Source organism: Arachis hypogaea, chromosome 9 (assembly GCF_003086295.3).
Source record: "Arachis hypogaea cultivar Tifrunner chromosome 9, arahy.Tifrunner.gnm2.J5K5, whole genome shotgun sequence".
Taxonomy (NCBI): domain Eukaryota; kingdom Viridiplantae; phylum Streptophyta; class Magnoliopsida; order Fabales; family Fabaceae; genus Arachis; species Arachis hypogaea.
The window spans coordinates 1,840,371-1,853,733 of record NC_092044.1 but is presented as its reverse complement, the minus strand read 5'-3'; the positions used below and the strand labels follow the sequence as shown (position 1 = coordinate 1,853,733).

At 35.0% G+C, this 13,363-nt stretch overlaps 1 protein-coding gene across 1 annotated transcript; it reads left to right on the top strand.

Moving 5' to 3' along the window:
- The first annotated feature begins 437 nt into the window (after positions 1–437).
- On the top strand, positions 438–12,502 carry LOC112709833 (N-terminal acetyltransferase A complex auxiliary subunit NAA15). Its single transcript, XM_025761817.3, has 26 exons — positions 438–940; positions 1,996–2,074; positions 2,327–2,409; positions 2,497–2,646; positions 3,446–3,561; positions 3,791–3,896; positions 4,556–4,627; positions 4,711–4,826; positions 5,124–5,256; positions 6,083–6,160; positions 6,249–6,302; positions 6,445–6,515; positions 6,839–6,893; positions 6,983–7,078; positions 7,347–7,475; positions 7,572–7,654; positions 7,749–7,979; positions 8,303–8,435; positions 8,511–8,618; positions 9,126–9,257; positions 9,582–9,638; positions 10,047–10,144; positions 10,253–10,311; positions 10,399–10,510; positions 11,154–11,254; positions 11,729–12,502. Exons 1-26 carry the CDS (start codon positions 890–892, stop codon positions 11,929–11,931), a joined length of 2,706 nt encoding a protein of 901 aa, XP_025617602.1. The 5' UTR covers positions 438–889; the 3' UTR covers positions 11,932–12,502.
- Positions 12,503–13,363: the final 861 nt, after the last annotated feature.

The window sequence follows — 13,363 nt, the reverse complement described above, 5'->3', positions numbered from 1 at the left end:
TACAAAATATTTAATTTTTTATTTTAGTTTTTATAAAATATAATTTTTTTGACTTTGGACTGTCAAATTTAAAAATGATTTATTTTAACTCTTATTAGCAATTTGTTTTATTAAATATTGACGTCACATGTTAAATATTGATTAGACAAAAAAATTTATAGTATTTGCTATGATATCTAAAAGATATTATCTAATTGTTAAATTATGTTAAATAATTAATTTTAAATTTAAAAATATAAAATTTAAATTTTTTTAAATATTTTAAAATTATTATAAAAATAATTTAAACAAAAGTTAGACATCAAATAAAAGGACACTATAGAATTGGACAAAATTTATATGGATCATGCCAAAAAAAACCCAAATAAAGCCTTTTTTTATTAAAAAAGGTTGAGACAAGTATGTATTAAACTCGTGACGTTAGTACATTACCCTTTATGTGAAGAGAGAATTTAATAGGATATGCAACGAAAGAAAAATAAGGACATAGTGAAGTGAAGTGGTAATTTCATGGTTCTGAAAAGTAGAATAGAAACCTCACTTGGGTCTATCTATCTAATATCTAAATCTAACCCTTTGAAGATTCAACTAAGTAGCTCGCAACATAACCCTCACTCACTCCCTCAACCATTTCATTTCAGCTCTTAGCTTCTTCTTCACAGTAGGGTTGCGTTTCGTTTTCTTATCGCACTTCACAACAAACAAAACGCGACCTCTCTCTCTCTCTCTCTCTCTCTCTCTCTCTCTCTCTCTCCTTCGACCCTATCTATCAGTATCACTCATTCTCCTCTCTGTTTCATAAACCCTAATTCTCTCTCTCTCTTCCTCACTCTCTCTCTCTCTCACACACACACACACACACACACTTTCTCTCTCTGCAGCAGTAACAATGGGTGCTTCGCTGCCCCCGAAGGAGGCCAACCTCTTCAAGCTCATTGTTGTAAGCTTCGATTCTCTCTCTCTTTCTCTTTTCTACTTCTATTGATCCAACTTCAATCTCGTTCTCGAATCTCGATTTTTTTGTATCCTTATCAATCTCTTGAAACCCTAGGTTATCGCCGCTTTATTGTTTCGCCTCTCGAGAATCTGATTCCTGTGTTTATTGTATCTGAAAACAGTGGATTGTTTGGGGGATCTTCGGCTTTGTTTTGTGGTGTTGTGATTTTGTGGTTTTCAGCGTGGATTTCATTCATGACTGGATAGTGAATAATTCTGTTGTGTACTTTGGAGCTTTTAACTTTATTGGTTCTATGTAGGAAGCTGGTTTTTCTTACTGTTTTGCTTGTCTGTTGATGGTTCTTATAGTTTCGAGGGTTTTGAATTGTTTTCTTTGAAACAATTCTTCGCTTTCTCCTGCAAGCTGCAGACATTGGATGTTGAGGAAATGTGAACTGTTTTAGAGGGCTTTTTAGTGCTTAGTGGTTGATATGGAACTATGTGATGTATTTTTTACATAATTGGAAATGTAGAAGAAAATATTTAATATAAACTATTTTTTACTAAAAGGTCTCGGTACTTGCGAATATATGTTTTATTCCCAATTTTACTTGATTTTCTCATGTGCAACAATGTCAATTTGTCAACCATTGGTAATGATTGAAAGTTGAAACATGACGACATAAAACATGATCAACAGAGAAATTATAAGATAACCTGATAACTGGGTGAGTGTGTTAATACCCTTGCAAAAATACGAGTGATGAAGGAATGTCCATTGATATAAGCATGATTATTGTGCTCATTACTCTTTTAAGATATTATAACGGAAGAGTGAAAGTAGTTGAAGTGAATACCTTGCTTTGAGTATTTTCCACTTTAAATGAGTTTTCTTTTAAGGACTTCGTTATTGCTTGCAAGCTTATGTAGCTAATCTTTATTTATTTACTTATTTTATATCTTGCTGTTAGGATATTTATGTAAGTGAAGTACTTTTTGTTTTTTGAGGTGACGGAAAAGTGTCACGAGGTCTATTTATCCTTGTTATTGGTGCTGCAGAAATCGTATGAAACCAAACAATACAAAAAGGGCCTCAAAGCAGCAGATGCCATCTTGAAAAAATTCCCAGATCATGGAGGTATACTTTGTTTTGAACATTCTTTGTTCATGCTTCTGCCTGATTGCGGGCATTTTATTTATTTCTTAGTTGTTTTATTCAGTGAAAAAATGAACATTAGTTCCAACCCTCAACCACCAAAATAAAAAGATTTCCAAAATTACGACTTCTGCCTTCACTATCTCTTCATTTTCATTGCATCATGTTTATCTCCTTTGGCTATATTTTATTTCTATTTATATTTATATATCTGTTCCCTTTTCTGGATGCTAGAAACTTTATCGATGAAGGGTTTGACATTAAATTGCATGGATCGTAAGTCAGAAGCATATGAACTTGTCCGTCAAGGATTAAAGGTCTGTGTGTGTTTGTTCATGTTACATCATTTGTCAATCCTATGATCATTGGTTAGATGATCCATTCTTAATAATTTTTCTATGCAGAATGACCTTAAAAGTCATGTTTGCTGGCATGTCTTTGGTCTCCTTTATCGATCAGACAGAGAATACAGGGAGGCGATCAAGTGCTACCGAAATGCACTGAAAATTGATCCTGACAATATTGAAATCCTACGTGACCTCTCTCTCTTACAGGTAGTGTATTAATTATTAAATGTCTTTTGCTTCTAATTGTGTATTTAAAGCAAATGTATATTTATAAAACTGGAAAATGACTTTGATCTTCTGGTTTTAAATTTTAGAGATATGTTTGATTGGAGAGTTAAATCATGTATGTATAGTTCACTAGCTGTGTGCTTGTGCCTTGCATGATGAAATATTTGTGAAAAAGCTTGAGGATTTATGTGATAGTCTCTGTGATTCAAATTATCTGTTACTCCGATCATAAATTTTTTATTAAGCTTACCATTCACACACATATTTCGTTGACACATTTATTACCATTTTTATAAGTAATAAAAAAAACAATTCTAAACCGTTCTAACAATGAAAGCATTAATGCATAAATTAATTAGTATCTGTATAGTTACTCCTTTATTTTTATTTTTTTTTAAATTTGTTTTATACAAATTAATAGTGTTAGCTAATTTGAACAGGGCGGAGTAGTGTGCTATTTGATAATGTTTTGTGCCCATACATTTTGAAGTTACTTGTAGTAACAACTGACAAAGTATTTGTCCATGTGTAAAAGCCAACTTGTAATGTTATTTACTAGTGTAATGTATTACGAATAACCTTCACAGTTATAATTATTGTAGTTAATTTTCTTAGAAAATGATCTTGCCCTCAGCTTGAAGACATGAACTGGAGCGCATAAAGTTCTGCTATGTTGTACTGTTGTATGCATATTTTTTCACGTAGTATGTATATAGGTGGAGAATTCTTTTATGATGTAATTTTTTTCTCATGTTGCTTTTTGTATTCTCGCTCACAGGCTCAAATGCGGGATTTAAGTGGCTTTGTTGAGACAAGACAGCAACTTTTAACTCTGAAACCAAATCATCGCATGAACTGGATTGGTTTTTCTGTTGCCCATCATTTGAACTCTAAGTAAGATTTGGATTTATATTGAGTTAAATGCTTTTCCAATTGATGCTCTCTGAAATGCCTATGTAAAGTACTAGTAGCATGTTGATCTTAGAGCATATGCTTTAGTTCATTAATGTCTCCTCTTTATTACTGTTGGTTTTGACTTTATATGTGTAAGTATAACTGGCAGTTCACCCAATTGTATTTTTCTTCTGATACTTTGTAATATTATCTTTCACATGTATAACAGTGCATCCAAGGCAGTTGAAATTTTGGAAGCATATGAAGGGACTTTAGAAGATGATTATCCTCCAGAAAATGAACGGTGTGAGCATGGGGAAATGCTTTTATATAAGGTTTTCATCTTGCAGTGTGTCTACTGCTGTTTCTTGTCAATGCATAATGTTTACCACATAGTTGTTGTTTGATATAACCTTAGCTATTAATATTTTCTCAACAAGTTCAATCCTATTCTCGTCCACTTGGGTTGATGTGAACTTTGATCCTGTTGCTTTAAAATAGTGCAAATAGTTCTGATACTTCTATATCAGTATAATTTGTTAACAGAAGTTAGCTTTTTTTTTAATATTTATTTTTTATTTTTTATGGGAAATATGCATGTAAAATACACATGTTGCCTAAAATGTGACTAAGTGATTAGAAGCATGTCAATGCAATTTAGGAAAATAATATGCACCTTAGATGCCTGATTTTGTCAAATAAGTAAGAGAGTATACCCGAGAGTATCAAGAGTAGTTTGCACGGTTTCAAAGTAACAGGATTAGAGTGCAGTGGCAGAAGTGCAAATCGACCTAATTGAAGGGAGTCTTCTGAGTGTTTCTTAGAATACTTCAGTTGCTTGATTCTAACATCAAAGATTCCGAAAATTTTCTGACTCTTCTTAGTTACATTTTGTTGAATGTGAATTACTTTGCTTCCATTTCTATTTATTGATGTACAAGAATAAAAAGTCCTGGCGATTTCCGAGCTGATTTTCCCTTTCATACTTTTACAGATTTCTTTATTAGAGGAATGCGGATTGCTTGAGAGCGCTTTGGAGGAGTTGCGCAAAAAGGAATCAAAAATTGTATGTATGTTATATGTACCTAGGTATTTTAATGATGCATCTTAGGATTCATGGTATAATGAGTTTTCTGATTGTCTTTATAGGTTGATAAGCTTGAATATAAAGAACAAGAGGTTTCACTTCTAGTGAAGCTTGGTCGTTTAGAAGAAGGCGAAGTCTTGTACCAGGCATTACTTTCCATGAATCCTGATAACTATAGGTGATTTTTGTGGGGCTTATGCTTTTGTTGGACTATCTCAATTGCAAAAGTCTTTCAACATGTTCATAATTCTTTTAGCCTTGGTATCAATAAATTCTTGTAGCCTTAATGGCTCTCAATATCTCAGGCTGTTAGCTTTTTATGTCATTTTAATAATATATAGTGTATACTATTTGTATAGTAAATTATTAACTTTCTAAACCCTTCGTAAGCAGTTTCTTTTGGATTGTTTTTTGTCCACGATATTGTTGACTTGTAGAGTCTAACTAATAATTCGTCACATGTGTTAAAACTCAGGTACTATGAAGGTCTCCAAAAATGTGTTGGGTTGTATTCAGTGAATGGCCAGTACTCACCGGATGAAATAGATCGATTGGATTCCTTGTACAAATCACTTGGCCAGCAGTATAAATGGTCTTCTGCTGTTAAGGTATTGCATTATAGTATTTTGTTATGGATGCGTTCAATAAAATATCTCGCCTTAATGTATCCAACTCCAAGTTATCAGCTCGTTACTATTTTTAAATTATGTGCAAGGGAAGATGTCTGTTTCTTCTTAAGTCATAACCCCTTTGAGATTTAGAGTATTTGCTTTCTCTGAAAAGAACAATAATTGCTTCTTGGTATCTGTTCCCTAGGTGACAAGAATCTCATTGTTTCTTCCATAGTAGAAAATGTTGATGACTGGGATGGAATATCCATTAGCATAATGTCTGTGGTGATATTTTTGTTATGTATTAGTGATTTACCCTTCTAGAGCCATCTCTTAAAATGCATTCTAAAGTAGGGTAGTCCTGGTTTCGTGGTCTCTTCATTGAACAATGTGTGCGCCTTCTAGAATGTTAGCATAGATAAATGATTCCTGGTTCTTCTCCTTGTTTTATTTGGTTGGACCTCTATTTATGTACATCCAGTGATAGGTTTTCTGACAATTAAGTTTTATAAGATAGGATTATATGTTTGGCTTCCTTGGCATGTTGAGAGATTGGAGAAGTTTTCTTTATAGATAGGTTTTCTTTTGGCTAGTTTTTGCTAATGTATAGAGGATCTCTTTTCCTCCTCCTCCTCGTATTATTCTGCTCTCTGTCTTTATGATATTCATTTATTTGAAGGAAAAAAATTATTCCTGGTCCAGTACCAGTAGTATATTTCATGATTTCTTGTAAAACCTAGAATTATTGTTGAAGTGCAAGTGCTTAAACCTTTTGATGAAGTTAATTCTTTGAATTCATTCTTTGCTGAATCTCGTTTGGCAGAGAATACCCCTAGATTTTTTGCAAGGTGACAAATTTAGAGCAGCAGCAGATAATTATATTAGGCCTCTCCTAACTAAGGTATTCAAGTTTCTTTTCAGCTTCAAATTATGCCTCGTTCAGGTTTTTCGAAGTTGATTGTGATTTCTTTCTTTTGTATTCGCTCCAGGGAGTTCCATCTCTTTTCTCTGATCTTTCGTCTTTGTATAATCACCCTGGGAAGGTCAGCTTTATCCCTTACATTTCTATGACTGAAAAACTGAGATATTTGATTGTATTTTTTCTTCCATCATGTTATGTAGTGGAAGAAGATAAGTTTCCTATGGGTTCTGATTGTTCTTTTTATTCTTTTGAACTTTGTTCAGGCAGACATTTTGGAACAACTTATTCTCGAGTTAGAGCATTCAATTAGGCCGGCCGGCCAATATCCCGGGAGGTAAGATATACTACTTGTTAACTTTTTTGTGTTTTAGTTCATGACTTGGTAAAACTATTCTATGGGGTAAATCTCATGTTGTGATACTCTTGGTTACCTCTTGAACCGAGGAAGAGACTCAAATTGCAAGGCAAACAAAAGCTGTCCGTTGCCGTTGCATATCAGTGATTGAAATGACCTTTGGAACAACTATAAGCTAAGCACCAAAGAGAAACCATAAACTCAACCCTATTCCATTACAAATAAATCACAAAACCCCTCATAATACGTTAATAGTTCTTTTCTTCTTTTTGGTGACTTACTCATTTTTATAATTTATACAGGGTGGAAAAAGAACCCCCTTCAACTCTTATGTGGACTTTGTTTTTATTGGCTCAGGTCTGTAGCTAGTTTTCATATTGGATTCTTGACTATCTTTTCTTTCCCTTCTATTTTTGGCCTATTTATGAGGATTTTGGCCGGTGCAGCATTATGACAGACGAGGCCAATATGAAGTTGCTCTTTCCAAAATTGACGAGGCCATAGAACACACACCTACTGTTATTGATCTATATTCCGTAAAGGTTTGCTTATTAATAATTTTCTAAGATTATTTTTTTTTTCAAGTCCTTTTATGCTGTAAAGCTTTGTATTTTAAGTTCATTTAAACAGACTATAACTACAATGTAGTTGAAGCATAAGCTTCGGTTGGGTGGGTCAACTTTTAGCATTTGTATGTGGCACTAATTTACAACAAAGCTTAACTAAGTAAATTGAGACTGAATTTGGAACTAACCATGATTTCTTCAAATGCCAATTTTCCACAACATAATTGATATCTTTGTATAACAGAGTCGGATACTGAAGCATGCTGGTGATTTTGCTGCTGCTGCTGCATTTGCAGATGAAGCCAGGTGTATGGATCTTGCCGATCGTTATGTTAATAGTGAATGTGTTAAGCGCATGCTGCAGGCTGATCAGGTTTTGTAAACGTCAACCACATAACTATTATATTTGTGGCTTCCTTGTTTGCCTTTTCTGACTCTGCTTTATTATCTATTCACTTGTTACCAAAAGGTGGCTTTGGCTGAAAAAACTGCTGTACTGTTTACAAAAGATGGTGATCAACACAACAACCTTCATGACATGCAATGCATGTGGTCAGTATAGAATGATGCTTTTGATATTTTGCATTATACAGTGTACATTTTGGTTTAACATCTGACCATATATTTTGACATTTATCTTATGAAGGTATGAGCTAGCCTCTGGTGAAAGCTATTTCCGTCAGGGTGATCTTGGACGGGCACTGAAGAAGTTTTTAGCAGTTGAAAAACATTATGCAGATATTACTGAAGATCAATTTGATTTTCACTCATACTGCTTGAGGAAAATGACTTTGCGTACTTATGTGGAAATGCTTAAATTTCAAGACCGGTTGCACTCACATGTTTATTTTGAGAAAGCAGCAGCTGGAGCTATAAGGTGAATGTCATGTTTTCTTTTGTTGGTTTATTAATGCTGTTAATGCTTTGGCTAACTGGGTTAGCACGTGTGGAAGCCCTACACTACATTTTAGTCACAATGCATTTTGTGAAACTATACTTGTGGCTGTTTTTTTAAAAGCTACTGTCTTTGATTTTTTTCAGTCTCAGCTCATGCGAGGCCAATAGGGTTTCACATGTGCTTTAAGCTGTGTGGTTTTTTAGTTTTATGAGCACCCCTTAGCGGCTGCTCTTACTGTAAAGCTTATTTACTTCTTATTTTGTACCAATGGATCTCATGTCTGTAACTTTTTCAATTTGTAGATGCTATATTAAGTTGCATGATTCTCCCCCGAAGTCTACAACTGAGGAAGACGACGAAATGTCAAAATTGCTTCCTTCTCAAAAGAAGAAAATGAGACAAAAACAGAGAAAGGCAGAAGCAAGAGCTAAGAAAGTATGTTAGTCACTTGTATAGCTTCTTTAGAACTTATTGAAGGAATGGTACTAATCCTGGCATTATATTTTTTAGGAGGCAGAAGAAAAGAATGAAGAGTTGAATGCCGGAGGGGCTTCAAAGTCTGGGAAACGACATGTAAAACCTGTTGATCCTGATCCACATGGGGAGAAGTTGTTGCAGGTTGAATTTGTTTCCTCTATGTCTATTGGGACTCTTATTTGGTTGTTTCAAATTTGATTCAGTATACAAAACACAGTTTTGCTCCCTGGGTTCCATGTAGAAAATGAGTCAAACATAGGTACCATTCTGACAGTTGCCACCATGTATTGTGGTATTTTGGATTTTTGCAGAAAATCCTAACTATAGGAAATCAGGTGAATGAGTGAATAGACCAGGAGTACAGATCTAATTCTTTTGTTCATTAGCCGTTTCCTTTTGAGTACAAACACATTAAATTGATAAATTAAATCTCTCTAGAGCTGCTTAGCATCAACTCTATCTTTCTAATAATGTTAATGTTATATATTCATATTTGAGAAACTGGAAATCAAATATGATACTTAGTGTCAGGTCAATCAATGTTATGCAAAAATCTCATTTTAAACATTCATCTGTCATTTATATACTGTGCTTGTTTTAATTGTGAAGGGGACAATGTCTTGCATGTCATGTATTTTCCTGACTTAGGTGGAAGATCCACTGTCAGAAGCCACGAAGTACTTGAAGTTGCTGCAGAAGAATTCACCTGATTCATTGGAAACACACTTGCTTGCTTTTGAATGTTATACAAGACGAAATAAGATTTTGCTTGCACTACAGGTAATTCTGGATTTTAGGGGAGCCCAGTAACTTTATCTGGCTTGTTGAATTTTCATGTTGTCAAGCTAGTAATTAGCTTGGGCAAAACAGTTGTGGATGTTTTCCTTGCTATTGTATGCCTGTGACCATGATTCCCCAAAACAGGACACAGTTCATGTTTATGGGGGAGCTCTACTTTTAACAACAATTAACAGCCATTGTATAGCTTCTTTTACTTGAATACTTTTATTTGCATTCTTATGAGGTTATAGTGTACTACCTTTTTCTTTATCATTGTTAGATTACAATGCCTCTTAAATATTTCCTGTGTTTATTTGATTGTAGGCTGTGAAGCGATTGCTGAGGTTGGATGCCGAACATCCCGATTCTCATCGTTGCTTGGTATGGTCTCTCGGAAAAAAAAAATTGAATAAATTCCTTGCTGTTGGGTCTAGAAAGTTTGGTTTCTTCAAAAATCGAATTAATTCCTTGCTGTTGGGTTTAGAAAGTTTGGTTTCTTAAAATATATCACAAAAAAAAGCCATGCTTGTCAAAATTATAATTATGATTTTTCTTTTAATTATGATTGTACTGGAGATTATGAATTGCATGAAATTTTTATGGGGCATATTAAGTAATCAAAAGAAAATGATCATTTATATTGGCACCTGCTGCGTCCAGTTCATTATTAAATTTGTACATTCTCATGTTTTGGGATACTATTTCCTCTCTAATGTTGTGATTTCTTCGAGTCTACCAAGCACATACGTAGCTATTCTGCTGTCATTTATTTCGGTCTATCTTTTGCAGATTAAATTATTCCATAAAGTGGGGTCCATGAATGCACCTGTGACTGACGGCGAGAAACTGATTTGGAGTGTCTTAGAAGCTGAGCGCTCAACCATCAGGTTCTTGATGTGATTGATTTTACTATAGTAATTCTGGAAGCTGGTGTATTCATTTCTGTATAAATTTCATGATGACAATTCAATTCTTCATTTATTCCCTTTCTGCAGCCAGCTGCATGAGAAATCTCTGGTTGAGGCTAACAACGCTTTCCTTGAAAATCATAAAGGTTGTGGTGAACATTGTTATCAACATGGCATTGGAAATTCCTTTCTGTTTCTTTTTGAAGATTACTGACGCTTTTTTTCCCTTCCAGATTCTCTCATGCACAAAGCGGCTTTTGCAGAAATCTTGAGCATTTTGGATTTGAACAGAAAGTCTGAGGCTGTCAAGTTGGTTGAAGAGTCCACAAACAATTTTGTGCCAAGGTAATTTGTTGCAACATCTGAAGCCATTTATTATGCCCACAAACACATTTCTTGTGTATCAGTCTGTTAAGTATTAGAGTAAGAGAACATTTTCATACAGATTGTGACTGCAAGTCATCATCTCACTCCATGGCGGGAGAAAGAAAAAGGGCGCGGGTTCTCATTAGTAATATAGACAGGGCTTCAGTTGAACGTTGCGAAAATAGAAATTAATTGAGAAGATGAGATAGAATCATGAACTATCTTTCCTTTGATGGGGATGAGGATGAGTTGGAGGGAAGTTCCCCGCATTGTGCCCCCACAAAGGAACGATCAACCAATAGTAGTGGGTACATCCCAAAAAATAGCAGCCAATGCAATGAGCTATAGCTCAAGTGGTGCTTCCCTTCGATCATATCATGAATGTTTGCATTTATATAGGGATTTGATCTGTTTACCTGTCCCGTTACACATTTCCCACAGCTTTATTAGGAGGAAGAAAAGGGAAATAAAAAATGAAATTGAGGTGGAAAAAAATTTTGGGAACTTGTATCATGTTTGTGTCAGTTAATGTTTCTTGTTTCTATCTATATCAATTTCGTTTTTTGATGTTTCACTCAGCAATAATAAATCATTCTGTTGCTGTTCACAAATGTCTTGATAGTAATGGAGCACTTGGACCAATCAGGGAATGGACACTTAAAGACTGTATTGCTGTTCACAAACTTCTTGGGACAATACTACATGATCAGGATGCTGCATTGAGTAAGTAAAACTGGACAGCTGTGTTGTGTGTTTTGTTTTTCTGTTGGTTAGATGTGAGAACCACTGCTAATGAAAATTTTAGTACCTGATATTTGCCATAAATGTGCCAAGAATAATGTGATTTTGAGTTCATTTTCCTGTGAAAGTATTGGAGATCAACCAATTCTCTGAAGCAAGCTAGATCCTGTTATAATTAAGGGATAGAGGGTAAAGGAAATGGAAATTGTTTCCTTGAAACAGTGTTTTAATTTTCACTTCTGGGATGGGGTCTGGTACTCGCTTTTAACCCTGTTTCAAGATTTTAGTTGATATGCCATTTAATTTGATGTTCTTATATTTCAATTAAGGAAAATTTCGATGCATAATCCTTAACTTTTTGCCTAAATTTTATACCATTGTCTATTTTTCATTCCCCTTCTTTTCTATTTCACCTTCTGTTTGGTGCATTGCAAGGTTAATTATATGTTCTTGCAGGATGGAAATCACGATGTGCTGAGTACTTCCCTTATTCTACATACTTCGAAGGCAGCTGCAGTTCAGTCTCTCCAAACTCGGTCTACAGTCAGTTAAGCAAAAACTCTGAGCATGAAAGTTCGAACCATTCGACGGGTAGTCAGAATGCGGGCCCTATCAAATCAAATGGGAAACTGGATGCATTCAAAGATCTCACTATCTGACAAAGTAGAGGACATCCATGAGGCGAAGTTTATTGAAGGTACCTAGTTTGGATGCTTGATTAACCAAACTGCATTTGACATTCCAAAAACGGCCCACCTTTTGCTGTTTGCTGGGGACAAGGGCCACAGTTTTGGTGCGGGTTTATTGCAAATCTTCACACACGTCACTCCCATGTATTTTTCTTTGCAAGTTCTCCCTCTCCCAACTGTGAAAATGTATTCAGATTGCAAATGTGTATAATCTTACCAAAAGAAGTGTTTTAGGATTGAATATTTTTTTTGTTCACCCCTTATTTCCGGAGAGGTGGTAAGCGGAGCCGCTGGATTTCCACCGCGTCCTGGTTGTCATTTTGGTTATTGGGAGAGCGCTACAGAGTTTTAGGTTCTGGTCCTGCATCCAGTCAACATAAAAAAAGTATACGGTCGGAGAGCATGTTGTACCTTTCCTATTTTATTTGCTTATATTTTCATGTATAAGCAGTGAATTATGTTATAATTTTTGCCACTGCAAGCTGAAACGGCAGCTTTGATTTTGGATGAATTTAGCCAAGATGAATTGGGGTTTAGTACCGATCTTGTTTTGACGAATCTGCTTGTTTTTCATTCGAGAAAGAAATGTTTGGTTTCCTCACGAAGGTGTACTTATGACGGAAGATTATTTAGGAATTCTAGTGCGTATCTTCCGTTGTATTAACAAGAACTAGAAAGAATTGCGTACATTAGATGTGTGCAATGCATTCTAGGTTGAGTACGAATTTGGGATTATGATATCCGAAAATCGTGACAGAATGGTGGATTAGGAAAATGGTACTGATGTGTGGTTTTAGTTTAGTTCAAAGGATGTTACTGAAAAAAAAAAGGATGTCTTATGATTATACTAAGCAAAATCTATATTAATGAGGATATATGAGGTGTTTTAAAACTCGGCATATTGTGATTGATTCTAGTAATTGGAAAGGAGTATTGGTTGAAGGCAAGGGTGTAATATTATATTAAGAGAAATGCTGCGTACTAATTTTTGTTGTACAATTGGTATTGGGTTATGTATTCTTCACCATCATGTGGGATATGGGGTTCGTTCTTTATAGCCAATCCAATGGAAGAGAAGTATCTATAACTAACTCGGCCATGTATATATATGGAAAGCCTGTCTTGAGTTTGGTGACATCTCGGTGTGTGTGACGTAGCGATAATTAGTGTATTTTACACTCGGTTACGTGATTGTGCAATAATAAGTAATAACATGGTCCTTCACGCTTTTCGAAGACATGATTTCAAATCTTAAAATACTTGGTACTCTAGTAGTGGACCACTAAACAAAGAACGAGTATAACTGGTTAACTACCAGTTGCAATTATTCCCACACTCTTGAATCTTGATATTGGTAGGAAAATGATGGGAAAATGACACGTGTCTTTTTTCACCTGGGGCA